Genomic DNA, 26940 nt, shown 5'->3' on the forward strand with positions numbered 1-26940 from the left:
ATGGCGGGGCGGTCCTGATACCGCCTGGAAAATGTTCGCGCCCTCGTCTGCAAAATTCAACAAAAAATTAGGCTCCTTGATCAGGGGCGCAAAATCAGGTGTTACACAAGGAAGTTTTTGTGCCCCAGCCGAAAATTGCGGCATTAAATAAGTCAGAATAATGTGCAGGACAAGATTGTGCAGATGACCTAATTTTTGTTGATTACGCTTTCTTTCTTTTAATGCACTTCATCGTTGCTCAGTGCCCTGCAACATAATGTTGTCTATTGTATGGTTTTCTTTTGGTGGGGCAAGTTTTTGTTTCTTTGTTGCAGTAAAATATCTCTTTGATCCTTTGCCATTGGTGTCTTGTGTATCATTCCAACGTTTACTGGAGATGTTCCTTTATGGAGGCACATAGCATGTCCAATATTAGCTCCATCCCTCAGTTTCCTCCATTTAGGAGAACCGGTCCATTATGAACTGGCGACGTGCAACTCTTGGTCCAGCAGCATCTTCATGTTGCCTCCCCCATGGATGGTGTGACTATCCAATGGGGGCCTCGCCTGGCTCCTCTTCGTTGTTCTCCTCCTGAGGTGGGCCTGCAATCCCCACTGGCAATGCCTGGCCCCTCATGATGGCCAAGCTGTGCAACATATGCAGCACACCACAATGTATTCGGATACCTGTTGAGGGGAGTATTGAAGGCTGCCTCCAGAGCAGCCCAGGCATCGGTCTTCCTGTAGGAGCTGACATATCTCTGTCAGCACTTCCTTTCGGAAGCACAGCCTTCTCACACACTGCTCCTCAGAGAGCTGGAGGTATGAGTGTTGGTGCCTGTAAACCCGTGGGGGATAAGCCTTCCTCCCCCAACGTCTTCGGTCTCTCTTCATCCGTGGGCTGACATGGCCAAAAGCTGGTCTTCTAGATTGACGCCGCATGGCAATAACATGCAGTGTGATACGCTGGCGAATTAGTAATGCCCCCATTAAATTCTCTCACTAATGTTGTAAGGAAACGGTAATGGCAGATAAAAGTGTCGCTTTCAAGTCAGAGCTTCACACAGCGTGCTGTGCGCAGCCGTTGCAGTCAATGTGACCTGCAATGTAGGATCCTCCTCCCGCCATTTAAATATGCTGCTAAAACCGCCTGCTACACACTGGGAACGCCTGTTTTTCAGATGTTTCCTGGGGCGAGCATTTAATGAAGCATTGGGGCCGAATTTTGCAACCGGGGTGATAACGGAGCATTGCACGACGAGTGACATCATGATCTCAGTGAAACTAGAGGGCGGGGCGGTAAGTTTAGGCTCCGCCACAAACCATGAGCTGAATTTGCCGGCCTGGCGGTAAAAGCTGAACACCCGCCGTAATGCCTTGAAATGCCCTTTACCGCCCCTCCGAGGCGCTAATTGAGGCACAAGATTGCTGACAATTCAGCCCTTGTATATTAAGCAATTATGCAAATGCACCATGGAGGTGGGGTGGAGGTAGAACAAAACATATGGTAATGTAAGTAACTGGGAATAAAAGATTTGGGGCAGCAAATAAACTTAATTGCATCTTAAATTTTGTAAAGTGGAGGTAAGAAAGAACTAGAATTTATATAGTGCCTTTTACAGATGTCCCAGTGTTTTACAGCCAATTAAGTACTGTTGTAATGTAGGGAACTGCGGCAGCCAGTTTGCCCACATCTTGGTCTCATAATTATCAGTGAGAAAATGACTACATAATCTGTTTGTTATTGATACTGATTGAGGGATAAATATTGGCTGGGATCCGAGGGAAAACTCCACTGCTCTTCTTCGACTAACATTAGATCTTTTACAAAGGGACCTCGGTTTAACGTCTCATCTGAAAGACGGCATCTCCAACATTGCGGCACTCTCTCAGCACTGAGGTGTCAGTCTAGATTATGCGCTCAAGTCTCTGGAGTGGGTCTTGAACCCACAACTTTCTGACTCAGACGAGAGTGCTATCACTGTGCCAAGGTATATAGCATTACAAATATATCTTGAGGTCTGTATGTCAGTATCATTAAGATGTGTAATATTTTTACCTTGACTCAGTTATTGCTTCAGTAAGTTTGCTTTATTATATTAATGGGTGAATAGCTGTTGTGCTTAGACTGCAGTAGAACCAAGGTGACAATCGCAAACTGTGTTCCTCGGCCCAGACTGTGAGCAATGCCACAGTTGTTATGTATTTCCACTCATAAACATCATTTTAAATGTTTTGTTTTAATAATTTTGCTGATGAAAATGTGTGCGTATTTTATTTCAGTCTATTCTACAGTCAATGTTACCAAGGGCATCAACATCCAAAGAGATTGATGCTGGTCTTCTCTCAATCATCTCCTACCCAGCTTTTGCAGTAGAGAATATTGACCTTGTAGAGTTAACTAAACAAGAGATCATTGCAAAGCTACAGGTAAGTCTTTATTTTCCTTGTTTGCTGCCGTCTTCTGTTCAAACTGACTTGTGCTGAGGTACAATTCCATACGTGCTAGCAGCTTTCTGATATGATCCCAATTGGCCATTCTTCATGAAATAGCCTCGATAGGCAGTGTCACTGTGCTGTTTGACAATGAGGCACATCTTAGCTCAGCTCAATATCTTCACTTGCATTATCAAAGCAGTGTCAGCGATTAGCAATCAAGATGGAGAACCCTGACTTTTTTTTTCCTCCTCCCTGGCTTGAGAGATACTTGGGCCAGTTGTAGTGTCACGATGACAACAACAACAACAACTTGTATTTATATAGTGCCTTTAACATAGTAAAATGTCTGAAGAGCGATGTCAAACAAAATTTGACACCAAGCCACATAAGGAGATAGTCGAGCAGATGACCAAAAGTTTGGTCAAAGAGGTAGGTTTTAAGGAGTGTCTTAAAAGAGGAAAGAGAGGTAGAGAGGCGGAGAGGTTTAGGGTGGGGATTCCAGAGCTTGGGGCCTTGGCAGCAGAAGGCATAGAGACCAATGGTAGAGCCATTAAGATCGGGGACACTGAAGAGGCCAGAATTGGAGGAATGCAGAGATCTCCGAGGATTGTAGGGCTGAAGGAGATTACAGAGACGGGGAGGGCGAGGCCAGAGAGGGATTTGAAAACAAGGATGAGAATTTTAAAATCGAGGCGTTGCTTAACCTGGAGCTAATGTAGGCCTGCGAGCACAGGGGTGATGGGTGAACAGGACTTGGTGCGAGTTTTTGAAGACCTCCAGTTTATGGAGGGTAGAACGTGGGAGGCCAGTCAGTAGTGTGTTGGAATAGTCAAGTTTAGAGGTAACAAAGACATGGAAGTTCAGCAGCAGATGAGCTGAGGCAGGGATGGAGTTGGGCGATGTCATTACCCTGACTCAGATTGTCTAACTCAGCATAGACTAGAGATTGATTCTGGGATCTTCCTGGACTGTATTGATCATCATCTTATAAAGCAGTACATTTACTCACTAAGCTTGTGGTGAACTAAAATCTAAAATATAGCTTGAAAAAGAGGTTCTTCAATATGAGATATTTGAATAATGTAAGGATCTATCCACAATCTTCTGGCTGCCTGCAGCAGAGCTTTGTTGAAATTGGGACTAGTAGTGTTACTCCAGCTGCTAGATCTAGAGTGGTTAGCCATAGAGAACCTCCAATAGGTATAAAAAAATGAATTCATAAAATCAGAATATAGGGCTCAATTTTTTCCAGTGATTTGCACCGTTTTTTTGGTGCACGCCACTTTTTTTGGCTTAAGTTTAAAAAAAATTAAAGTTTCCTCAAGGAATCTGCGCCAGCGTAACTGAGTTAGTTCCGATTTTTTTAGATTTGTTTTTTTTTTTGCGTCAGGTTGCGCGTCACACAATGTCTGCATCAGTTTTTGTCAATTATGGAAATTTGCCCCTCAAAAATTTCTCCTAGGTCGGCGTATCCCGAAAAACCTTCTAGAGAGTTAAGAAAAATCGGCACAGAAAGATGCCATTGTTTTTGTGAAGTTTTGGAGAGAGTCGAGAAGACTTAAATATACACAATAAAGATTGTTTGTTTACCTTTTTATAACGCAGTAAATGGAAGTTTGATGGAATTATGTAACTTTTCATATTTTCTCAACTGACATACACCACCAAACGTCTATAAACAGGGCTCGAGGGTTGCAGCATCGGCCGGCAGAATCGGTCCCACGCCCGGACACGGGCTCGAGGCACGGCTGCAAAAGAAGCCGGGGGATGGGGGTGATGGGGCTGTGAAAGGCGATCGGAAGGCATCTGAAACCTGCACGATCCATCAAATCAAGCCCGGGTGGGTGGGGGGGCTGTGGAAGGTGATCGGAAGGCATCACAAGACTGCACTATGCATCAAATGTAGCCCTGGGTGGTGGGGGGTGGGGGGTGGGGGGGGTGGGGGGGGTCCCAATCACTGCGCATGCTCAGATCTGGGTGTAGTCCATACAGATCTGTGGGAAGAGAGAACAAAGAACCTTGTCCTGCCTGCTTGCGTTTTGAGCTTCTTGCAAAGGTAAAATTTAAGCATGCGGGCAATACTGACAATGACATACCTTGTGCAAGCCTTTTGCATAATGGTGCTCCGGAGGAGACAATTGATTCAACGTCATCGCATGAGGAACCTCAGAGCCCATAGGATGATGGGCAGGAGGCCTTGACCATGTCGGGTATATTGAGACAGGCCGTTCGTACCTGCACCTGAGTGATGCAGACTGTGTCAGAAGGCTGCACTTCCGCAAAGAAGTTATAACTGAGATCTGTGAGTTGGTGAAAGAAGACCTAAAACCTAGAAGCATCAGAAGGACTACTTTGCCAGTTGAAGTAAAGGTTACAGCTGCACTTTCATTCTATGCATCCGGATCCTTCCAAGCTACAACTGGGGATGTGTGTGCCATTTCTCAATATGCAACATGTGTCTGCATTCGGCAGGTGACTGCTGCATTATATGCCCGGAGAAATGACTACATAAAGTTCCCCATGACCACCCAGGCAATGCGTGACAGGGCTGTGGGCTTCTCTAGGATTGCTGGCTTCCCAAAGGTACAAGGCTGCATTGATTGTACCCACATCGACTTGCAAGCACCTTTGGAAGATTCCGAGATGTACAGGAACAGAAAAGGCTTCCACTCCGTTAATGTGCAGCTCGTGTGTGACGACATGCATTGCATCATGTCAAGATACCCTGGGTACACCATGATGTGTTCATCCTATGCAAGAGCATTATATCTGCCATGTTTCAGCAGCAGCCAGAAGGGCAGAGCTGGTTACTGGGAGATAAAGGGTGCGGCCTTGCCATCTGGCTCATTACGCTCCTACGCGTAACCCGGATGGAAGCTAACCGGGAATACAACATGTCGCACATTGCGACACACAGCATAATAGAGAGGACCATTGGCACCTTGAAACACTGTTTCTGATGCCTGGACCATTCCGGAGGCTACTTGCAATACTCCCCTGAGATTGTCGGTCAGTTCACTGTTGTGTGCTGCATGCTGCATAACTTAGCCATCATAAGGCAGCAACAGCTGGTAGTAGAAGACCCACCTGCGGTGAGAGTGGCTGATGATAATGATGAGGAAGATGCAGATAACGAGGAGGAGGACGAGGATGAGGAAGCCATGCAACTATCTGAGCCTAGAGCACGACAGAGAGGAGGGCGGGCCATTGTGCCCCTTTAACGATTGCTCGAGCCTTGCGCCAGCAGCTCATCCGTGAACACTTTGCTGCCACATGGACCATGTTTACTGTTTGGACCTGTTCCGTAATGTTATGTTGTGTTAATGGAACAAATGATAGAAATTATTATTCTTTACTTCAAAAGTTGTGTTCATAATCGAACAAATAATGTAAATGATTGTTATAATTTAAAATATATTTTATTCAAAAGATTAACAAACATTTCTTTGTACTTAACTTTAATAAAAATATTCTTGTATCAAACTTTGAAGTTTTCAGTTAAGATCACTTACAAACTTTTAAACTTGTAAATTTACATAACTTACAAAAACCTTTTAATTTGAGAACAACAGTAACAACAACAACAGCAAAGAAAGGCTGCACCCATCTCTCCTCCACCTAATTCTAAGATTGCTCGCCGCGCTTGGTCTTGGTGACCCCACCACCCCTGCCTGCAGGCGGTGGCGCAGTGTTTCTCGGGTTGGTACCAAGCTTATTCTTTCTAACATCTGGGGTAATGCGCACCTGTTGATGGGGGAGCGGGGGAAGCTGGCAATGTGGAGGGCCCCGCTTGGGCCTCTTCAGAGGCGGGTCTGGGGATTGGAGTGGGAGTGGCAGTTGATTCTGTCAATGGGCGCGGGGTCTGGGCATGTTCCCTTATTGCAGCAGCTAACTCTAAAATTCCCTCCCTCATGTGCCCTGACAGTGTCTCAACTACCTCCAACATTCCCTCCCTCATGTTCGCCAACAGTGTCTCGTCTACCTGCGACATTCCCACCCTCATGTTCACTGACTGTTTCCATTTCTCGTGAGAGTGCTGTTACTTCTCCTGACAGTCCCGATACCTCATCACCCACCCCACTGATGGTGTCCAGGAATGATCGCGTAAGATCAACGCTCTCCGCACTCAATTGCCATCATGTGAACCACATCTGTTAGATCCTGCACCTCAGGAGAGCACGATCGAGCTCTCCTTCCCCTGGGTGTGGCTCGCAGCATCCCAGTGGGACCCGCAGCCTCGGACGGTGTGGTCCTGGGTGTGCCTCGCTGCACCCCACCACTGGGACCCGCAGCCTCAGATGGTGGGGCCCTGGGTGTGCCTCGCTGCACCCCACTGGAATCCCCAGCCTTGGACGGTGGGAAACCACGAAATGTCCCACCAACATTCAAACCACTCGTCATGGAAGGGGCTGGCACCTCAACGGGCGGCACCTGCACCTCCTTCAAAATCAGTAAAACAGTGGGGGCTTCATCCATCCCCTCCCATTCCCCCTCCATCGCCCCCCCCCCCCCCCCACAATGCTCTTGGTCTGGAAGGTGGGATTGGAAGGTTGTCATGTATGTACTTTTGGGATCACTAGCCACAAGATGGTGTCACTGTTGAAGGCCATTGGGCAAGTATAAAAGGTTAGCCATTTTGTATATTAGTCACTTTGGACCTTAATAATGCAGAGCCAAGGTCATACCTCTTGGAGTTAAACAGTATTCAGTCTAACAGTTACTGCGTACACAACAAAGGTGTTCTTCTCTTCAGGCTCATCCTTGTCTGAATCATCTGTTGCATCGTCAGTGTTGGCCTCAATTTCTGCAAAATATAACAGAACAGACAAATGGTTAGCAGCAGAGGAGGGGGCAGGGTGGGTGGCATGAATAGGCTCACAAAGCACAGGCAGCAGGCTGATTTGAAGGACCACGATGAATGATAGCACATTGCATCAACTGAAGCGTACCTAATTGAGACATCCCCATGAACCGAAGCATGGCTAACCCGCACAGTACTTTACATTTATCAAAGCCAGACTGGAATTTGCAGGACTTACCTCTCCCTCGAGTGTGGGCCCAGCTTGTGCAGTGGTGGTTGCTTTTTCTCCAGGCAGGCTCCACCAAAGCAGAGACCCTCTCTTCCAAGGGTGTCAGTTGGTGCAGATTTGCCAGGCCTCCTCCTGGTTCAAGTTCTTTCCCTTTTGTTATGTGCCACTTTCCTCTGCAAAGGTGAAAATGCAACTTTTTAGAGAGGGTGCCTTTCTGCTGGGTGGGACATATACAGATGGCCACATTTACAATTGCAATTCCATTGAAAAATGAAAATATTACTTACACTAACTACTTGATCACTTTTTGCACTGGCCTCCACACCTCTGGGTGGTCACCATTGCACAGTAATCTTCTGCAACTTGGTTCCAGCGATTCTTCATTTCTTTGGGTGGAACTTTTATGTGACCTCTGCTGGTGTCCAGCTTCAGCCATCTGCCCTCAATCACAGTAATTAGTGCCACCACTTCATCCCGTAAGAAATTTTTGGTCCTGGCGCGCGTTGCATCTTGTATTGCAGCTCTGATTTTTTGAGTGATAATTACAGTTTTCATGCAGCACTTAACGTTCTCACACACACAACTGGCTCTTTAAAAATGACCGATTGCAGACCGGCAGCTGTACTGCGCATGCATACCCATAGGAACCATGTCAAAAAAGTCCTTTTTTTTCACGCATGCGCAGAAGAGGCAACATTTTTTCGGTGTAGACAGTAGGCTCCCCCCCCCCCCCACCCCACCCCACCCCGAAGCTACTGGACAGGCTGTGCGGCGCCAATTTTGAAAAATAGAATGGGGAAACTTGGCACATTTATTTTTGCAGTAGTTCTGGCCTAGAAAAAAATGGGCGTAACTCTGGCAATACGCCAAAAAACGGCTTTGGGGAAAATTGAACCCATAAAGTTTTCCCAAAATACTCAGACTTACAAAAACTAAGTGTGTTGTTACTTAGTAACAACTTCCTACTTTATGCATATTTTATTTAATTCTATTCAACCTTGGTGGTGTCTTGCACTGCAGACCTTCGATGGATTGGTTACAGCACAGAAGGGAATCATGCCGGCTCTCTGCAAGAGCACTTAAGCTACTCCCACTTCCCCGCCCTTTCCCCGCAGCCCTGCAATTTTTTTTCCTTCAGGTACTTTTCCAATTCCATTTTGGAAGCCGTAATTGAATCTGCCTCCACCACCCTTTCGGGCAGTGCATTCCAGATCCTGACCACTCGCTGCGTAAAACGTTTTTATTCATGTCGCCTTTGGTTCTTCTGTTGTCACCTTAAATATGTGTCCTCTGGTTCTCAACCCTTCTGCCAAAGGAACAGTTTTTCTCTATCTTCTCTATTTAGACCCCTCATGATTTTGAATACCTCTATCAAATCTCTTCTCAATCTTCTCTGCTCCAAGTAGAATAACGCCAGCTTCTCCAGTCTATCCAGGTAACTGAAGTCCCTCATCCGTGAAACCATTCTTTTAAATGTTTTCTGCACCCTCTCTAAGGCCTTCACATCCTTCCTAAAGTGTGGTGCCGAGAATGGACATAATACTCCAGTGGAGGTCAAACCAGTATTTTAAAAAGGTTCATCATAACTTTCTTGCTTTTGTACTCTATACCTCTGTTTATGAAGCCCAGGATCCCATATGCTTTTTTAAACATTTTCTCAACCTGCCCTGCCACCTTCAACGATTTGTGCACATATACCCCAGGTCTCTCTGTTCCTGTACCCACTTTAGAATTGTGCCCTTTAGTTTATACTAATTTCAATTTAAAAAAAAGTGTTTACATTGGGAATTATGGTGAATGGCATCTCCTGAGGTGACTGAGTTAAAATTTTCTCGTCATCTTCAACTGACTCTTCCACCTTCAAATCGTGCTTTCAGAACGCCTTCCTGTTAGCTGAGATTAGGAACTCTGTGAGCAATTTTGGCTGCAAAAATACATTTTCCCAGTCAATGATGCTGTCGTCAAAGCACCAAGAATCAGCTCGAGTGAAGTTTATTCCATTATAATTCACTTCAGGGTTCATGAACCTGATCAAACTAGGTGAGTTTGATTGGGCTTGATTTCTGCACTGCGAGAAAACGTGGTTTGAGAGGGCTCAAACAGTCCAGTTACTTTAGTATGAAAATCTGTACTGGCAAGAAGTACTAAAACATCGCAAAAAAACTTGTAATTGAATTAAAATGTGAATTTTTACAATTTACATTTAAAAAAATAGTCATCCTGACTATGCTACACACTTCAGTACGCTCCTCCACTCAGTCCCACTTGCACAACAAGTCATGAGTTTATTGCATACCTTAATGATCCCCTTTCACTTAATACCCATGGCAGTCTGGAGATAACCAGAAAACAAAAGTAATCATCCCTCATTAATGACGTTGTTTTGAAGTAGTATCACTTGCTTCCCCTCTCCTCCCCTTTCAACATTCCGAAGGGACTGTTCCCTTTGCGACACCCTGGTCCACTCTTCCATCACCCCATAGAAACATAGAAAATAGGTGCAGGAGTAAGCCATTCGGCCCCACGAGCCTGCACCGCCATTCAATAAGATCATGGCTGATCATCCCCTCAGTACCCCTTTACTGCATTCTCGCCATACCCCTTGATCCCCTTAGCCGTAAGGGCCATATCTAACTCCCTCTTGAATATATCTAACGATCTGCCATCAACAACTCTCTGCGGCAGGGAATTCCACAGGTTAACAACTCTCTGAGTGAAGAAGTTTCTCCTCAACTCAGTCCTAAATGGCCTACCCCTCATCCTAAGCCTATGTACCCTGGTTCTGGACTTCCCCAACATCGGGAACATTCTTCCCGCATCTAACCTGCCCAGTCCCGTCTGCATCTTATACGTTTCTATGAGATCCCCCCTCGTACTTCTAAACTCCAGTGAATAAAGGCCCAGTTCACCCAATCTCTCCTCATATGACAGTCCAGCCATCCCTGGAATCAGTCTGGTGAACCTTCGCTGCACTCCCTCAATAGCAAGAACGTCCTTCCTCAGATTAGGAGACCAAAACTGAACACAATATTCCAGGTGAGGCCTCACTAAGGCCCCAGTACATTCGGAAGGTTATTTGTGTCTTCCTTCGTGAAGACAGAACCGAAGTATTTGTTCAATTGGTCTGCCATTTCTTTGTTCCCCATTATAAATTCACCTGAATCCGACTGCAAGGGACCTACGTTTGTCTTCACTAATCTTTTTCTCCACATGTTTAGAGAAGCTTTAGCAGTCAGTTTTTATGTTCCCAGCAAGCTTCCTCTCTTACTCTATTTTCCCCCTCTTAATTAAACCCTTGGTCCTCCTCTGTTGAATTCTAAATTTCTCCTAGTTCTCCGGTTTGTTGCTTTTTCTAGCCAATTTATATGTCTCTTCCTTGGCTTTAACACTATCCTTAATTTCCCTTGTTAGCCATGGTTGAGCCACCTTCCCCGTTTTATTTTTACTCCAGACAGGGATGTACAATTGCTGAAGTTCATCCATGTGATCTTTAAATGTTTGCCATTGCTTATCCACCGTCAACCCCTTAAATACCCTTTGCCAGTCTATTCTAGCTAATTCACGCCTCATACCGTCGAAGTTACCTTTCCTTAAGTTCAGGACCCTAGTTTCCGAATTAACTGTGTCACTCTCAATCTTAATAAAGAATTCTACCATATTATGGTCACCCTTCCCCAAGGGGCCTCGCACAACAAGATTGCTAATTAGTCCCTTCTCATTACACATCACCCAGTCTAGGATGGCCAGCTCTCTAGTTGGTTCCTCAACGTATTGATCTAGAAAACCATCCCTAATACACTTCAGGAAATCCTCCTCCACCGCATTGCTACCAGTTTGGTTAGCCCAATCAATATGTAGATTAAAGTCGCTCATGATAACTGTTGTACCTTTATTGCACACATCCCTTATTTCTTGTTTGATGCTGTCCCCAACCTCACTACTACTGTTTAGTGGCCTGTACACAACTCCCACTAACGTTTTCTGCCCTTTGAAATTCCGCAGCTCCACCCATACCGATTCCAAATCATCCAGGCTAATGTCCCTCTTTACTATTGCATTAATTTCCTCTTTAACCAGCAATGTCACCCTGCCTCCTTTTCCTCTCTGCCTATCCTTCCTAAATGTTGAATACCCCTGGATGTTGAGTTCCCAGCCTTGGTCACCCTGGAGCCATTTCTCAGTGATGCCAATTACATCATATCCGTTAACTGCTGTCTGCGCAGTTAATTCGTCCACCTTATTCCGAATGCTCCTCGCATTGAGTCACAGAGCCTTCAGGCTTGTCTTTTTAACACACTTTGCCCCTTTAGAATTTTTCTGTAATGTGGCCCTTTTTGTTTTTTGCCTTGGGTTTCTCTGTCCTCCACTTTTACTATTCTCCTTTCTATCTTTTGCTTCTGCCTCCATTTTATTTCCCTCTTTCTCCCTGCATAGGTTCCCATCCCCTGCCATGTTAGTTTAACTCCTCCCCAACAGCACTAGCAAACACTCCCCCTCGGACATTGGTTCCGGTCCTGCCCAGGTGCAGACTGTCCGGTTTGTACTGGTCCCACCTCCCCCAGAACCGGTTCCAATGTCCCAGGAATTTGAATCCCTCCCTCTTGCACCACTCCTCAAGCCGCATATTCATCTGAGCTATCCTGAGATTCCTACTTTGACTAGCACGTGGCACTGGTAGCAATCCTGAGATTACTGCCTTTGAGGTCCTACTTTTTAATTTAGCTCCTAGCTCCCTAAATTCGTCTCGTAGGACCTCATTCCGTTTTTTACCTATATCGTTGGTACCTATATGCACCACGACAACTGGCTGTTCACCCTCCCTTTTCAAAATGTCCTGCACCCGCTCTGAGACATCCTTGACCCTTGCACCAGGGAGGCAACATACCATTCTGGAGTCTCGGTTGCGGCCGCAGAAACGCCTATCTATTCCCCTTACAATCGAATCCCTATCACTATCGCTCTCCCACACTTTTTCCTGCCCTCCTGTGCAGCAGAGCCACCCACGGTGCCATGAACTTGGCTGCTGCTGCTCCCCCCGATGAGTCATCCCCCTCAACATTACCCAAAGCGGTGTATCTGTTTTGCAGGGGGATGACCGCAGGGGACCCCTGCACTACCTTCCTTGCACTGCTCTTCCTGCTGGTCACACAGTTACTATCTGGTTATGTACCCTTTACCTGCGGTAAGACCAACTCGCTATTCATGTCATTCTCAGCATCGTGGATGCTCCAAAGTGAATCCACCCGCAGCTCCAGTGCCGCAATGCGGTCTGTCAGGAGCTGGAGGCGGATACACTTCCCGCACACGTAGTTGTCAGGGACACCGGAAACGTCCCTGACTTCCCACATGGTACAGGAGGAGCATAACACGTGTCCGAGCTCTCCTTCCGGCACTTTCCCATGCAAGCTCAGGGGATGCAATATTTGCCCTTTTACCTCTTCCCTGCCCATCATCCAGGGCCTCAAACTCTCCTTCCGGGTGAGACAGCAATTTACTTGTACTTTTGACAAGGTCTCTACACTGGGGAGACCAAAGGCAGATTGGGTTATTGCTTTGCTGAACTTCTCCATTTAGTCCGAAAGCGGGACCCTGAGGTTCCGGTTGCTTACCATTTTAATTCTCCATCCCACTCTGACCTTGGCCTCCTACACTCATCCAGTGAAGCTCAAGGAATCGTACCTCATCTTTTGATTATGCACTTTACAGCCTCCCGGCCTCAACTTTGAGTTCAACAACTTTAGATCATAACCACTGCTTCAAATGTCTCAGTCAGCAGGTGCTGGTAATGGTTCTGCTGTTACCATTTACACCTAGATGCATCTTTTGTTTCTTGTCCCATTACCATCACATTTACCTTTCTACCATTAGCCCTTTTTTCATTGTTCTCCCTTCCCTCCCCCCCCCCCCCCCAACCCCCCTGCCCGCCACGCTCAAATTACCTGCTGTGTATTTCTAACTTTTATGATTTTATTTCAAGATCAAAAGTTAGTTGATTTCCCCGCCCCATCTCTCCCTATCTGAAGATGTTCATGTCAGTTGTAATGTTGCTCCTGCCACCTAGGCTGAGATCAACTAAGTCAACACAAAGTGGAACTGGACCTGGGCCTTGCAACTTAACATGCACCTGGTGGTGCTGTTGCCTCTCGGTTATGGGGGGAATTCATTGCTTTCTGTTCAAACTTATAAACCAACTATTGCATATGGAATTGAATAGAATGGTACCAGGAATGAGGGATTACAGTTATGTGGATAGACTAGAGAACCTGGGGTTGTTTTCTTTGGAGCAGAGAAGAGATTTGATAGAGGTGTTAAAAATCATGAAGGGTTTAGATAGATCAAATCAAGAGAAACTGTTTCCGGTGGCTGAAGAGTCAATAACCAGAGGGCACAGATTTCAGGGATTGGCAAAAGAACCAGAGTTGACATGAGGAAAAACGTTTTTACACAACTAGTGATTAGGATTTGGAATGCACTGCCTGATAGAGTGGTGGATACAGATTCAATAATAACCTTCAAATGGGAATTGGATAAATACTTGAAGGAGAAAAGAATTGCAGGGATATGGGGAAAGGGCAGGGGAATGGGATGAATGTGTTGCTCTTCAAAAGAGCTGGCCAAGACTCAGTGGGCCGAATGGCCTCCTTCCGTGCTGTACTATTTTATGATTCTAGTGTGTGTTTGAAATTTACAGGAAATCAGCTACATTCTCCCAATTGCATTAAATAAGCAATTAAAGTAGTTCTGTGAAAATTGTTCATGATGTTCAAAGAGGGGTTGAGTGATGCAGCTAATAATAGGGACAATTTGAATGTAAGCTTGCACCTAACTAGTTGTACTCTTGTGCATTACAACAGGGACGTTATGGTTGCTGCCGGTTTCTTAGAGATGGTTACAGAAATCCAAAAGAGGTATAGTGGTTTGTTTTTATTTATAAGATTTATTTTTTCTAACAATTATAAACAAGCTATCTGTAACATTATTGTGATTCATGTTCATGTATGTTACAAAATATAAGTACATTAAGAATCTTGTGTCTGCGCTTTTCATGTCTGCAAAACCTTACTCGTCATATTTTTCTCAACATTTTCCCATTTTAAATTTTCATGTTCATGATTATTATGGGTTTTGTCTATGTAAAATCTGGTCACAGGTTGTGTTTTTATGTGAGGCAGTGTTCTGATCAAGCACCTGTAGTAGCTTTTGTTTCATATTCTATAAATTTGTGAGTGCATTAAACAGAGAGACAGAGACTGGGGACAAAAAATGTCAATTTTTTTGAAAGATACTGTGAATTTTGAAGTCAATTATCTCACCTGCTAACATACGAGAGAGAGAGGCAGTTGTTTCATTCTTACTTTTCTTATAAGAATCAATTAAGTTTGTTTTTAGAGGAATAGAATTGAAAAGCAGAGAAGTTATGCTAAACTTGTATAGAGCCTTGGTTAGACCACACTTGGAATACTGTGTACAGTTCTGGTTTCCATATTATATAAAGGATGGAGAGGCACTGGCGAAGGTGCATAAAAGATTTACAAGGATGATAACAGAACAGAGAGAACTATCAAGAAAGACTGAATAGGCTGGTGCTCTTTTTCCCAGAAAAGTGAAGGTTGAGGGATGATAAAGGTTTTTAATGTTAGGAAGGGGTTTGATGGGGTAAACGTAGAGAAAATGTTTCCACTTGTGGGGAATTCAAAACTAGGTTCATAAATACAAGACACTCGCTAATAAACCCAATAAGGAATTCAGGAGAAACTTCTTTACCCAGAGAGTGATTAGAATGTGGAACTCACTGCTACATGGAGTGGTTGAGGCGAATAGCATAGATGTATTTAAATGGAAACTAGTAAGTACATGAAGGAGAAAGAAATAGAAGGTTATGCTAATAGGATCTGATGAGGTAGGGTGGGAGGATGCTCGTGTGGAGCATAAACACTGGCATTGACCTGCTGGGCTGAATGACCTGTTTCTGTGCTGTGAATTTTAATAAATTTCACGTAAGGTGAATTTTGCAAGCTGAGAAAGCATCTTTGAGGGAAACCGATAGAAGAGAGTGCAGAAGAGAGGAGAAGGAAGAAACAGTGATGGTGAAGGCACCTCTGGCCTTTGCCACCTGCCCTTCGAGAGGAGCAAGTGGGATGGGGGGAGGGGGGGGGCGGCGAGGGTGGGGGAAGTGGATGGAAGGCTAAGGATGAAGTTAATGAAAATGGACAAGGGGAGGGGTAGATATGGGGTTGAGCAGGTACTTCAAAGCAGACGAAGTAGGGGTAATAAAAACAGAAAATGCTGGAAATCTCAGCGGGTTAGGCAGCATCTGTGGAGAGAAACAGAGTTAATGTTTCACATCGATGTCCCTTTGTCAGAGGTAATGATGGGAGTTAGAGCTTGTAAGACAAGGGTCGATAGTGGGATTGGAAAGGGGTGGGAGGGAAGCATCAGTGATTGGGAAGGGAGCACTGAGGCCTCTTTTTACCTCCAACACCCATCCCAAATGCGGCCTGCAGCCATTGTTGGCCCTTGCCATGCCATACTCCACGAGGCTACCAAAACCTCCCACTGGAAAGGAAAGAGGAAAAGGAGCGAGAAAGAATCAAAAAGAAGAGTTAAGAATGGAGGAACAGAAGAGAGAGAAACAAAATACTGCACATGCTGGGAATCTGAAACAAAAACAGTAAATACTCAGCAAGTCAGCTAGTGTGGAGAGAAGTGACAATTTAGCGTTTCACGCACGAGCTTTCATCCAAAATATATTCTCCGACTTGCCTTGTGCAACACCATAGGAGATTGACTAGTGTATAATATATTATGTTTGTATACTAGTTGATCTCCCATGGGGGGAAGTGGAAGCTGGTAAGTACATGAGAGAGAAAGGAATAGAAGGCTATGCTAATAGGGGTTATGCACATGGGGAGTCAAGGCCAAGTGTAGTTTTCAAATGAAGCCATAGAGGGCATGGAGTAATTAGAGCAGAATGAGCAGCTGTTATTCAGTCACCATTTTAAAGTCATACATTTTGTCCTTATTTTTATGATGCTTCAATTTTTATATTAATTTTATGCTGAAATTACAAAATATTAGAGAATTGTTTAAAGCATGAGTTTCTCTGCAGTATAGGCTGAGAAACTGGGAGAGGCAAAACCAAAGCATTACAGCACCATCACTGGTGGGGCACAGTAATTATAATAACTAATAATAACTAACTGCCATCCAGTACCCTCCCTCGATAATTCAACCAGCTAACTGCCGTCCAGCATCCCTCAAAAGTTCAACTGAGATCAGGAGATCCTCATGGAGTCGCTGGTGTGAACCTCCAGTTTACCACTTTGATGTATTAAAAGGGTTGCTTTGCCCATGGGTAACGAGGAAGAAGCAACTGTGATGCAGTGTCTTGGTTCATTCATCCGTATATCACATCATAATTATTTTGTTTCCATTACTTGGCTAAAGATATTCATCTTATTTGTTTTTAGGATCCTACCAGGCTTTATTACGAACCTGCAGAACTGAAGCTATTTGAGAACCTAGAATGTGAATGGCCTTTGTTCTGGACATACATGATACTTGATGGCTTGTTCAATAAGAATACACAGCAGGTAAGAGAAAATGTGAAGTAAATTAAATCTTAACAAAAGATGTACTCTTAGACAGTAAATTGTTGAGGTAGTAACTCAGCTGTGTTTACACCTTTTACTTCCACTAAATCTTGTAAATCTTGATGTTTTCTCAGCTGAGGTGATGCAGAAAAGAATCATGGAAGTGTTTTATATTGGACCATTTTGTTGCCCTGGAGGTGTTAGTAGGTAGCACTCTCACATCTGAGTCAAAGGATTGTGGGTTCAAACTCCATGTGCAATTCTTGAACCTAAATTAAGCACTTGTGTTATTGGGTTGGCATTAGAGTATTTCAACGTGCACTTATAAACGGGAAATTAAGAGTTAATCGTTGATCTCCCATTGTGTCTCTCATGTGGAATGAGGATATGCTCTTTTATGAGCAAGTGGATCATTTGTAGTATTAAATATAATAGGTGAGACAGGATGGTATGTTGGGGGGAGGTGAAGTTATTTGGGTGTATGGATTTGGGAGGGGTAGGAGTAATTAAGTAAATTGTCAAATTAAAATTTCAGGTGTAGTAAGCTTTGAGAAAACAGATTTAAAAAAAATAGCTGGAATTATATCATGAATGAAAATAGGCTTAGTTCTGTGCAAGAGCAGAGGGATTTGGGAATACAGGTTCACAACTTTAAAAGTAGCACCTCGGGTTGATTAGGTAGAAAAAAAACAAATGGAATTCTAGGTTTGACAAGTCATATAGAATATAAAAGCCAATAGCAAATGATGAGCAATATAAAAGTTTAATAAGACCTCAGTAAGAGTACTGTGTGCAGTATTGGGCACCGCACTATAGGAAGGGTATTAAGACTTCAGAGAGGGTAAAACACAGATTCACTATCATGCTGCTTTGTGTGAACAAATACAAAAACAAAGAATGTCTTGGAATTTTTTTTTTGATTAGAATAATGCAGATTATAAGGTGATTATAGAAATATTAAAATTATGAAAGGATGTGGCGTGGTAGATAATAGACTGTTTTCAGTAGAGGGTCTCGAATGAAGGGCCATAGACACAAGACTAAATGTAGAACAGAACAGGGGAAACTTCTTCGTACAGAGAGTTGTGAGCCTGTTGAAATAATTTCTGGAGTTAGTGGTTGAGACAGAATCTGTATCAACATTCAAGATTAGATTGGATAATTGGTTGAAGGAAAAAGTATTGAAGGGATATGAGAACAGAACAAGTAAATCTGATTAGGATTATTTGCTTGCATGGAGGATAAACACCAAATTGGGCTGAAGGGCCTATTTCTATTCTGTAACTTTGATGTCTCAAGTATTGAGAATTTTTGGAAGGTAGTTAGTACTTGAGATATTGTAGTGAAAGGGGAGGAAGGAGGCAATTGAGGATTGCAGAAAGGAAATGGGTAATTGGATTACTGAAGAATTGGGTATGTGAAGTTCAACGTAGGGAAATGCAAGATTATCCACTTTGGACCCAAGAAAGATAAATAGATCAGAGTATTTTTTAAATGGTGAGAAGCTAGAAACTGTGGAGGAGCAGAGAGATTTAGGGGGTCCATGTACAGAAATTACTAAAAACTAGTTGACCGGTACAACAAGTAATTTAAAAGGCTAATGGAATGTTAGCCTTCACCTCAAGGGTACTGGAAATAAAATTTGACTCCGAGCCATATGAAATATTGGCACAAATGACTAAAAGCTTGATCAGAATTAGGTTTTAAGGAGCGACTTAAGGGAGGAAAGAGAGGTGGAGGGAGGGAATTCCAGAAGGCATAGCCGCCATTGGTGGAGCGATTAAAATTGGGGATGCGCAAGAGGCAAGAATTGGAGGAGTGCAGTGATCTCGGAGGGTTATAGAGCTGGAGGAGGGTGCAGAGATAGGGAGTGGCAAGGCTATGGAAAGATTTGTAAACAAGGATGAGAATTTTAGAACTGAGACGTTGCTGGACTGGAAGCCAATGTAGGTCCGCGAGCACAGGGTTGATGGGTGAATGGGACTTGGTGCGAGCTAGGATATGGGCAGCTGGGTGCATAGGTGAATGAAGGGGCCACACATATGGTTGCCAATTCTCTACGATTGTCCTGGAGCCTCCAGGAATTAAAGATTTATCCCCTGGACACTCCTGCAAGCAACCTAAGAAAAACAATCATAGGAACATTAAAATAATTGTGTATCTTCTTTTTTTGCTTCTTTAAATCCTTTCATTTATTACTTATAACCAGTTTTGGAGATGGAAAAAAAGGCTGTTGGTGGGACAGTTGGAGGTGGAAGGTCACGTGGTGAAACCTCCAGAAATACATACAAACAGAATTGGCAACCTTAGGCTGCAGTATTGCAAAACCAGTGAGGTGGGTTGCTTTGTGAGCAGGTAAACAGCCAGCAATGGAAGAATTAGTACAGCAGCCGATGCAGCCATTTAACGGATGTTGGGGGAAGAGGGGTACCGTATCAGCAGCAAAATGGCCGATAAGCAGAAGGGGCTGATTCAGTTGCATGATAAAAACAGAAGCTGGGGAGGCAAGAACTGGACGAGTGCAGCGATCTCGGAGGGTTGTAGGGCTTCGAGTGAAACAATGATTTCTATGGGCCCCCAGATAATTTCAATGGACTTGCCTTTACTTACCTTTAGCAAGATGTCCACCATTCTCCAGGCAGTGTGTGCTACAGTGTCATCCTGTGGCGAATTTAATATAATGCAGCTAGAAATTAGATAAAGGGCTAGTTTATTCCATTCTCCCAGTTTCTTCATCTCCGTCGCATCTGTTCTGACAATACCCCCTTCCACACCTGTGCCTCCAATATGTCTTCCTTTTTCTTCCACCATGGTTGACGGGGCCATTGACCATGTCCATCCCATTTCCTTTACCCCTTCCCCTCCCTCCCAGAATCACGACAGGGTTTTGCTTGTACTCACCTTTCACCCCACCAGCCTCCATATTCAATGGATCATCCTTTACCTTTTCCGCCACCTCCAACGCAATTCCACCACCAAACACATATCCTCTCCTTTAAGCAATCCGAAAAGATCATTCCCTCCGTAATACCTTGGTCCACTCTTCCATCACCTCCAACATCCACTCCCCTTTCCACGGCACCTCCCCATGCAAGCGCAGGAGATGCATCATCTGCTCACTGCCAGGGCCCCAAACAGACCTTCCTGGTAAAAAAGCGATTTACTTGTACTTTTAATTTAATATACTGTAGTCAATGCTTACAATGTGGTCTCCTCTACAATGGGGAGACCAAACGCAGATTGGGTGACCGCTTTGCTAAACACCTCCGTACAGTCCACAAGTGTGACCCTGAGCTTTCGGTCGCTTGCCATTTTAAATCTCTGCCCCACTCACACTCTGACATCTCCGTCCTCGGCCTCCTACACTGTTCCAATGAAGCTCAACAGAAGCTCGAGGAACAGCACCTCATCTTTTGATTAGGCACTTTACAACATCTGGATTCAACATCGAGTTCAACAATTTCAGATCATAACCACTGTTCCCATTTTTACGGACATCAGATGCTGGTAATGCTGTTCATTCAATCACTCCTGCCTTCCACCCTATCACAGCGCTTCCCTTTTGTTTTTTTGTCCCCTCTACACCTTTCTCTGACTCTGCTCGCTTAAAACCTGTTACATCTGTAACATTTTCCAGTTCTGACAAAAGGTCACCGGCCTGAAACTTTAACTCCGTTTCTTTCTCCACCGATGCTGCCTGGCCTGTTGAATATTTCCAGCCTTTTCTGTTTATATTTTAGTTGAGTTGATAGGTCACAACCTTTGGTGATATAACGTTATGCTCTCAACGCCCCCTACAGTTCTGCCCCTTTTTGCACATCTGCGCACAACCCCGTTCTGCGCACAGTTGCGGCTGCAGTGCAGTGTTAGCCACGCTTTGTTCAGCTCCGTGGGACAATGTCCGTCATTAGGTCTATGCTGGCTGAGGGGAGAAGAGAGGATCGGATAGAGGGAGACAGAGAGAGAGAGAGAGAGAGGGAGCCAGAGTGTGGGGGGGGGGGGGGCGGCAGAGAAAGAGGGAGTTGGAGAGAGAGGGAATCGGAGGCGGGGGAAGAGAGAGGGGGAATCAGAGGGAGGGGGGAAGTGAGAGGGAATCGGGTAGAGAGAGAGAGAGAGAATATCGGGGGGGGAGAGAGAGAATATCGGGGAGGGGAGAGAGAGAGAGAGAATCGGGTAGAGAGAGAATCAGAGGGGAGAAGAGAGAGAGGAACGGAGAGAGAGTGGGAATCGGAGGGAGAGCGGGAGGGAGAGACACAGAGGGGATCGGAGAGAGAACGGCATCTGAGGGGGGAAGAGAGTGAAAGGGGGAATCGGAGGGGGAAAGTGAGGAAGATAGAGCGAGCAGGAATCAGGGAAGAGAGAGGGGAGGAATCTGAGTGAGAGGGGGGTGGTGAGAGGGAGAAGGGGACAGAGGGGATTGGGAAGGGGAGAGAGAGGAAATCAGAGGGGGTGAGAGCGAGCAGGAATCTGGGTGGGAGAGAGAGGGGGAATCGAGGGGGTGATAGTAGTGGGGAAGTGAGGGAAAGAGAGAGGGAATCGGAGGGACAAGGGAGAGAGAGCGATCAAGAATCGGAGTGGGGGGGGGGGAAGAGAGAGAGAGAGGGGGAATTGGAGAGGGGCGCGCGAGAGAAGGAATTGGAGGGAAGAGAGGAGGTCAGGAACTCGGGGGTAAAGAGCACGAGAGCACTGTGGGGATGGGGGAAGAACGTGTTCCAGGTCAAAAGTGGGGGGGGGGGGAGGGCATGAGGGTGACAACATGATCCAGATGGTAAGACAGATCACCTTTTTCTAACCCCACGCCCTTTACACCTGTAGCATGTTCTCCCTCTCCTCCCCCAGACCTGATTGATATCTAGGAAAGCTCGAGTGTGTGACAAGTGACATCATTGAACTGGACGGAATTCGGAAGTCATGACACTGTCACTATTCACTTCATACCCAATAAACCTGTTAACAATCTGTGACCCACACACAATGTCCCATCTAAGGTTGGGGGGTTGCGGGGAGAAGGTCATGAATCAGGGGGAGGAACTTGGGCAGAGTGAGATCAGGAAGCTGAGTGGGAGGGAGAAGGCCAGAAATTTGGGCAGGGGGAGAATGTCAGGTATAGATTTATGAAGGGGAAGTCATGTTTGACAAATTTGCTGGAATTCTTTGAGGATGTAACGAACAGGGTAGATAAAGGGGAACCAGTGGATGTGGTGTATTTGGATTTCCAGAAGGCATTTGACAAGGTGCCACATAAAAGGTTACTGCACAAGATAAAAATTCACCAGGTTGGGGGTAATATATTAGAATGGATAGAGGATTGGCTAACTAACAGAAAACAGAGAGTAGAGATAAATGGTTCATTCTCAGGTTGGCAATCAGTAACTAGTGGGGTGCTGCAGGGATCAGTGTTGGGACCCCAACTATTTACAATCATTATTAACAACTTGGATGAAGGGACTGAGTGTAATATAGCCAAGTTTGCTGATGATACAAAGATGGGAGGAAAAGCAATGTGTGAGGAGGGCACAAAAAACCTACAAAAGGACATAGACAGGCTAAGTGAATGGGCAAACTTGTATAATGTTGGAAAGTGTGAGCTTATGCACTTTGGCAGAAAAAATCGAAGAGCAAGTTATTATTTAAATGGAGAAAAATTGTAAAGTGCTGCAGTACAGCAGGACCTGGGGGTACTTGTGCATGAAACACAAAAGGTTAGAATGCAGGTACAGCAAGTGAGCAGGAAGGCCAATGGAATCTTGGCCTTTATTGCAAAGGGGATGGAGCATAAAAGCACAGAAGTCTTGCTACAGTTATACAGTGTATTGGTGAGGCCACACCTGGAATACTGCGTACAGTTTTGGTTTCCATATTTAAGAAAGGATATACTTGCTTTGGAGGCAGTTCAGAGAAGGTTCACGAGGTTGATTCCGGAGATGAGAGGGTTGACTTATGAGGAAAGATTGAGAATGTTGGGCCTCTACTCATTGGAATTCAGAAGAATGAGAGGTGATTTTATCGAAACATATAAGATTGAGGGGGCTTGACAAGGGGATGCAAAGAGGATGTTTCCACTGATAGGGGGGAACTAGAACTAGGGGCATAATCTTAGAATAAGGGGCCACCCATTTAAAACTGAGATGAGGAATTTCTTCTCTGAGGGTTGTAAATCTGTGTAATTCGCTGCCTCAGGGAGCTGTGGAAGCTGGGTCATTGAATAAGTTCAACACTGAGATAGACAGTTTCTTAACCGATAAGGGGTTATGGGGCGCGGGCAGGGAAGTGGACCTGAGTCCATGATCGGATCAGCCATGATTGTATTGAATGGTGGAGCAGGCTCGAGGGGCCGTATGGCCTTCTCCTGCTCCTATTTTTTATGTTCTTATGTACTCGGGGGGGTGCGTCAGCTACTTGGGTCGGGAAGGGAGGAGAGGGGTGGTGTGGGGGGGAGAATGTCAGAAACTTGGGGGGAGTAGGTCAGGAACTTGTTTGCGGGTGGGAGGAGGTCTTAACCTGCGAGGGTGAGCTCTGTTTTGTCTGGAGCAGGCAGTCAGAATAGCTCAAATTATACTTTGCAAAGTAACCGATTACATCGGCAGGGAGGATCTAATTTCACATTCGAGAGAAACTGCTGGGTGTGTCTTGTCCTCCAAGGGGACCAATCAGCAATCAGGACTTATTATCTAAGGGGACCAATCAGAGCTTTCAGTGTTGCGAATAAACACGTCCTATAAAATACAGATGGAATATACTCTGCATGCAAATTCAAGAATTTGTTTCAGCAAAGCAAGAAATATATTTGTCCTTATAATGCTGTCATTGTTTATCAGTATAGAATAAGAAATACCTTGCACTTGATAATGCTACTCCCATATACTTATACAAAGGGAGCGTGCTAGCCTTTACCTTCTGTTGTATCAGGAATGAAGGAATAATATTTTGTACAGATACATGGAGGTGGCCATTGTTACAAGATAAAGGGCTAGAAATTCAGCAGGTTGGCGCCTATTTACCGCTGTTTTTGGGTGAAAAAAAAATCATTTTTTTCGGCGGTAAACGCAGTTCACAAAATTTAGCGCCGTGGCGGAAAATTCGGCAGTGGTTATGTGCCGACGGTAAAAAATACCGCCCGCCATTTTTTTCCACCGTTTTTATGACGTAAATCGCCGTGCAACGCCCTGCTATCGCCGCGGTCAGGAAATTCGTCGATTCCGCCATTTTTACCGGTCACCAAACAAATGCCATGAAAACTCAAGTCTTACCTCCTTGGACCCACAACTCACCCAACACTAAAGAGGCCATTTTGAAAAACTGAGCAGAAGTTCAGTGCTTAAAAGGATTTTGAGAGAAGGTTGTGTTTTAGACACTGAGCTTTATGTGAGTTCAGAGTTCATTTTTAAGGCTATTTGAGGACATTTAAAAGAATGGGGCCTATAATATCTCTGCCAATAATGCTGGCTGCTTATTCTATGCAGCATAGAGCTGGAAAAAGGCTTATTCAAGAGCATTATGAGCATAATCAAAGAGCTTGCAGACGTATGGGGAGGAGGCCTTACCCCCCCCCCCTTCAACGAGTTTATAGGGAACAGCGATCATACCTGTAGCTGTCTGAGGCACAGTGCGTTCAAAGGCTGCACTTCTGAAAAGAGGTGGTCACAGAGATATGCCAGCTCATAAAGGCAGACCTACAGCCTACCAGCGGGAACAGGACTGCACTACCCAATGAGGTGAAGGTGACTGCGGCACTTGCCTTCTATGCCTCCGGCTCCTTTCAGGCATCAACCAGCGACATCTGCTCCAATTCGCAGTTCGCTACACATAGCTGCATTCGCCAGGTGGAGTTGTCCATGAGGGTCCTGACGTTCCAGGTCCCGAACTTCATATTGAAGGGTGGAAAATGCCTGTGCGTGAGTTCTTTTAACGTGGGGTGGCCATTGCACACCGGTTACCACACGGGCTTAGCTGAGCAAGATCTTGGTCCAGTGGCAAGGGGGTCCAAGACGACTGGAGACCAGGCACTGTTGTATGAGCCTAATTGCCTATGGCGAGATGCAGGCCATAAGCTCGGCGCTGAGCAGCGCCCTTCGGTGAGATGGTAAGAGATCCGAGGCCTGGCTGGGGGCAGGCATTAGGAATGTCAGAGGTCCATTTTGAGGTCAGAGTGACCACAGCCATTGTGCACACCATGTGCTCGACAGAGACTCCGTCATTGAGTGGGGCCAGCAGCCAGGGGGGAGGCCAGAGCGATGCTGGAGGAAGAGAGGCCAGGACATCGTTGGAAGAAGGGAGGCCAGGTCATCGTCGCCGGAGGAAGGGAGGCCCGGACGTCGTGACGTCCGAGCCTCCCTTCATCCATCGCCAGGTGACTACTGCACTGTACGCATGCAGAATGGACCTTATAAAGTTCCAAATGACCAGGGAGGCAAGGAGTTAGAGGGTTGTGAGTTTTGCACGAATTGCTGGCTTCCCCAAGGTTCAGGGTGCCATTGACTGTACACACATCGCCCTGCGAGCACCTTTGGAGGAGCCAGAGATTTACCGAAACCGAAAGGGATTCCACTCACTGAACGCACAGATCGTCTGCGACCATACTCAGCGCATTATGGCAGTCAGTGCCCAGTTTCCAGGGAGCATCCATGATGCTTTCATATTGTGTGAGACCACTGTCTCTGACCTGTTTGAGCGTCAGCCACAAGGCCAGAGCTGGATGCTGGGGGACAAAGGTAACGGCCCCGCCACCTGGTTCATGACCCCGCTCCGGAACCCTCAGAATCCGAGCATCGTTACAATAACAGCCATGTAGCCACACGCAATAAAAGACAATTGGAGTGCTCAAGCAGTGCTTCTGATTCCTGGATCACCCTGGAGGCACCCTGCATTACTCCTCTCACCAGGTCGCTGAGTTCGTTGTGGTGTGCTGCATGCTACACAACTTAGCTATCATGAAGGGATAGGAATTGCCACTGGGGACTGCTGGTCCACCTGAGGAGAGAGAGAGGAGGAGGATGATGAGGATGAGCAACACAAGGAGCCTAGCGATGAACCCATGCCACCACCACCACAGGGGAGGTTTCGCCACTGCAAAAGTCTTACATCAGCAGCTCATAAGTCAACGCTTTACTTGAACAATGAAAGGCATGTTTCACCTTTGCCTGCCCACTCTATCCCACCATGTTGACTTTTACTCCTTTTATTCTACAAATGAGACATTGCACAAGACTGGCTAAGATGAACAAAAGATTTTATAAAACATTATTACATTTTTGAAACATTTTTACATTGTAGAAACTTGGTTGGTAAACTTTAATTTTGAAAGTTAAATACATTATTTGCTTGAAACAATTTGTAAAAATGTTATGAAATGACCAAAACAAACAGGAACAAATAACAACCCCCCCCCCGCTCCCGCACCGAACTTCTATTTAACTGTGGCCACCTTTTTCCCCTTCCTTGATCTTAATCCCCTCCCCGCTCTTCTTGCCCCACCCCTACCCACGTTGGGACCAAGACGGTGTGCAGCAAGGCACGCAGGTCGCTGCTGTTGTTGGGGGAGAGACTGGAGATGCCATTGGAACCCCTGGAGAAGCTCTGGGTGTGGAAAGCTCGGCTTCTGCTCCTCCACTCACAGGTGCTGTCGGTCTGGGCCGTATGACACTGGGGACTGCAGTGCCAAAAGTCGAGACCATCAATTGCCGCAGGATATTGACAGTCTCAGTGTTCTCCCGGATCGCAGCAGCAATCTGCGACATGTCCACAGATTGTGTCGCAGATTGTGCAGCGATGTTGCCGAAAATGCCACCCGGGGCCTGCAGGAGCTCTCGATCGAGTTCGACGCTCTCTCTTGACAGTCCCACCGTGTCCAGGTTTGCGTCTGCCTGTCTTTCAGCAGACTGGCTTTGCCGACTCACCCTC

At 45.5% G+C, this 26940-nt stretch overlaps 1 protein-coding gene across 7 annotated transcripts in view; it reads left to right on the forward strand.

Annotated features, from left to right (window-relative positions):
- LOC139265726 (phosphorylase b kinase regulatory subunit alpha, skeletal muscle isoform-like) overlaps positions 1-26940 on the forward strand; it is a 259565-nt gene that overhangs the window by 46397 nt on the left and 186228 nt on the right. For all 7 annotated transcript variants that reach the window (XM_070883020.1, XM_070883021.1, XM_070883022.1 and 4 more), the window contains exons 8-10: positions 2262-2408; positions 14302-14355; positions 16918-17040. In XM_070883020.1, the coding sequence (XP_070739121.1) occupies positions 2262-2408; positions 14302-14355; positions 16918-17040 (324 nt within the window). The remainder of the gene's footprint in view (positions 1-2261; positions 2409-14301; positions 14356-16917; positions 17041-26940) is intronic.

Source organism: Pristiophorus japonicus, chromosome 6 (assembly GCF_044704955.1).
Source record: "Pristiophorus japonicus isolate sPriJap1 chromosome 6, sPriJap1.hap1, whole genome shotgun sequence".
Taxonomy (NCBI): domain Eukaryota; kingdom Metazoa; phylum Chordata; class Chondrichthyes; family Pristiophoridae; genus Pristiophorus; species Pristiophorus japonicus.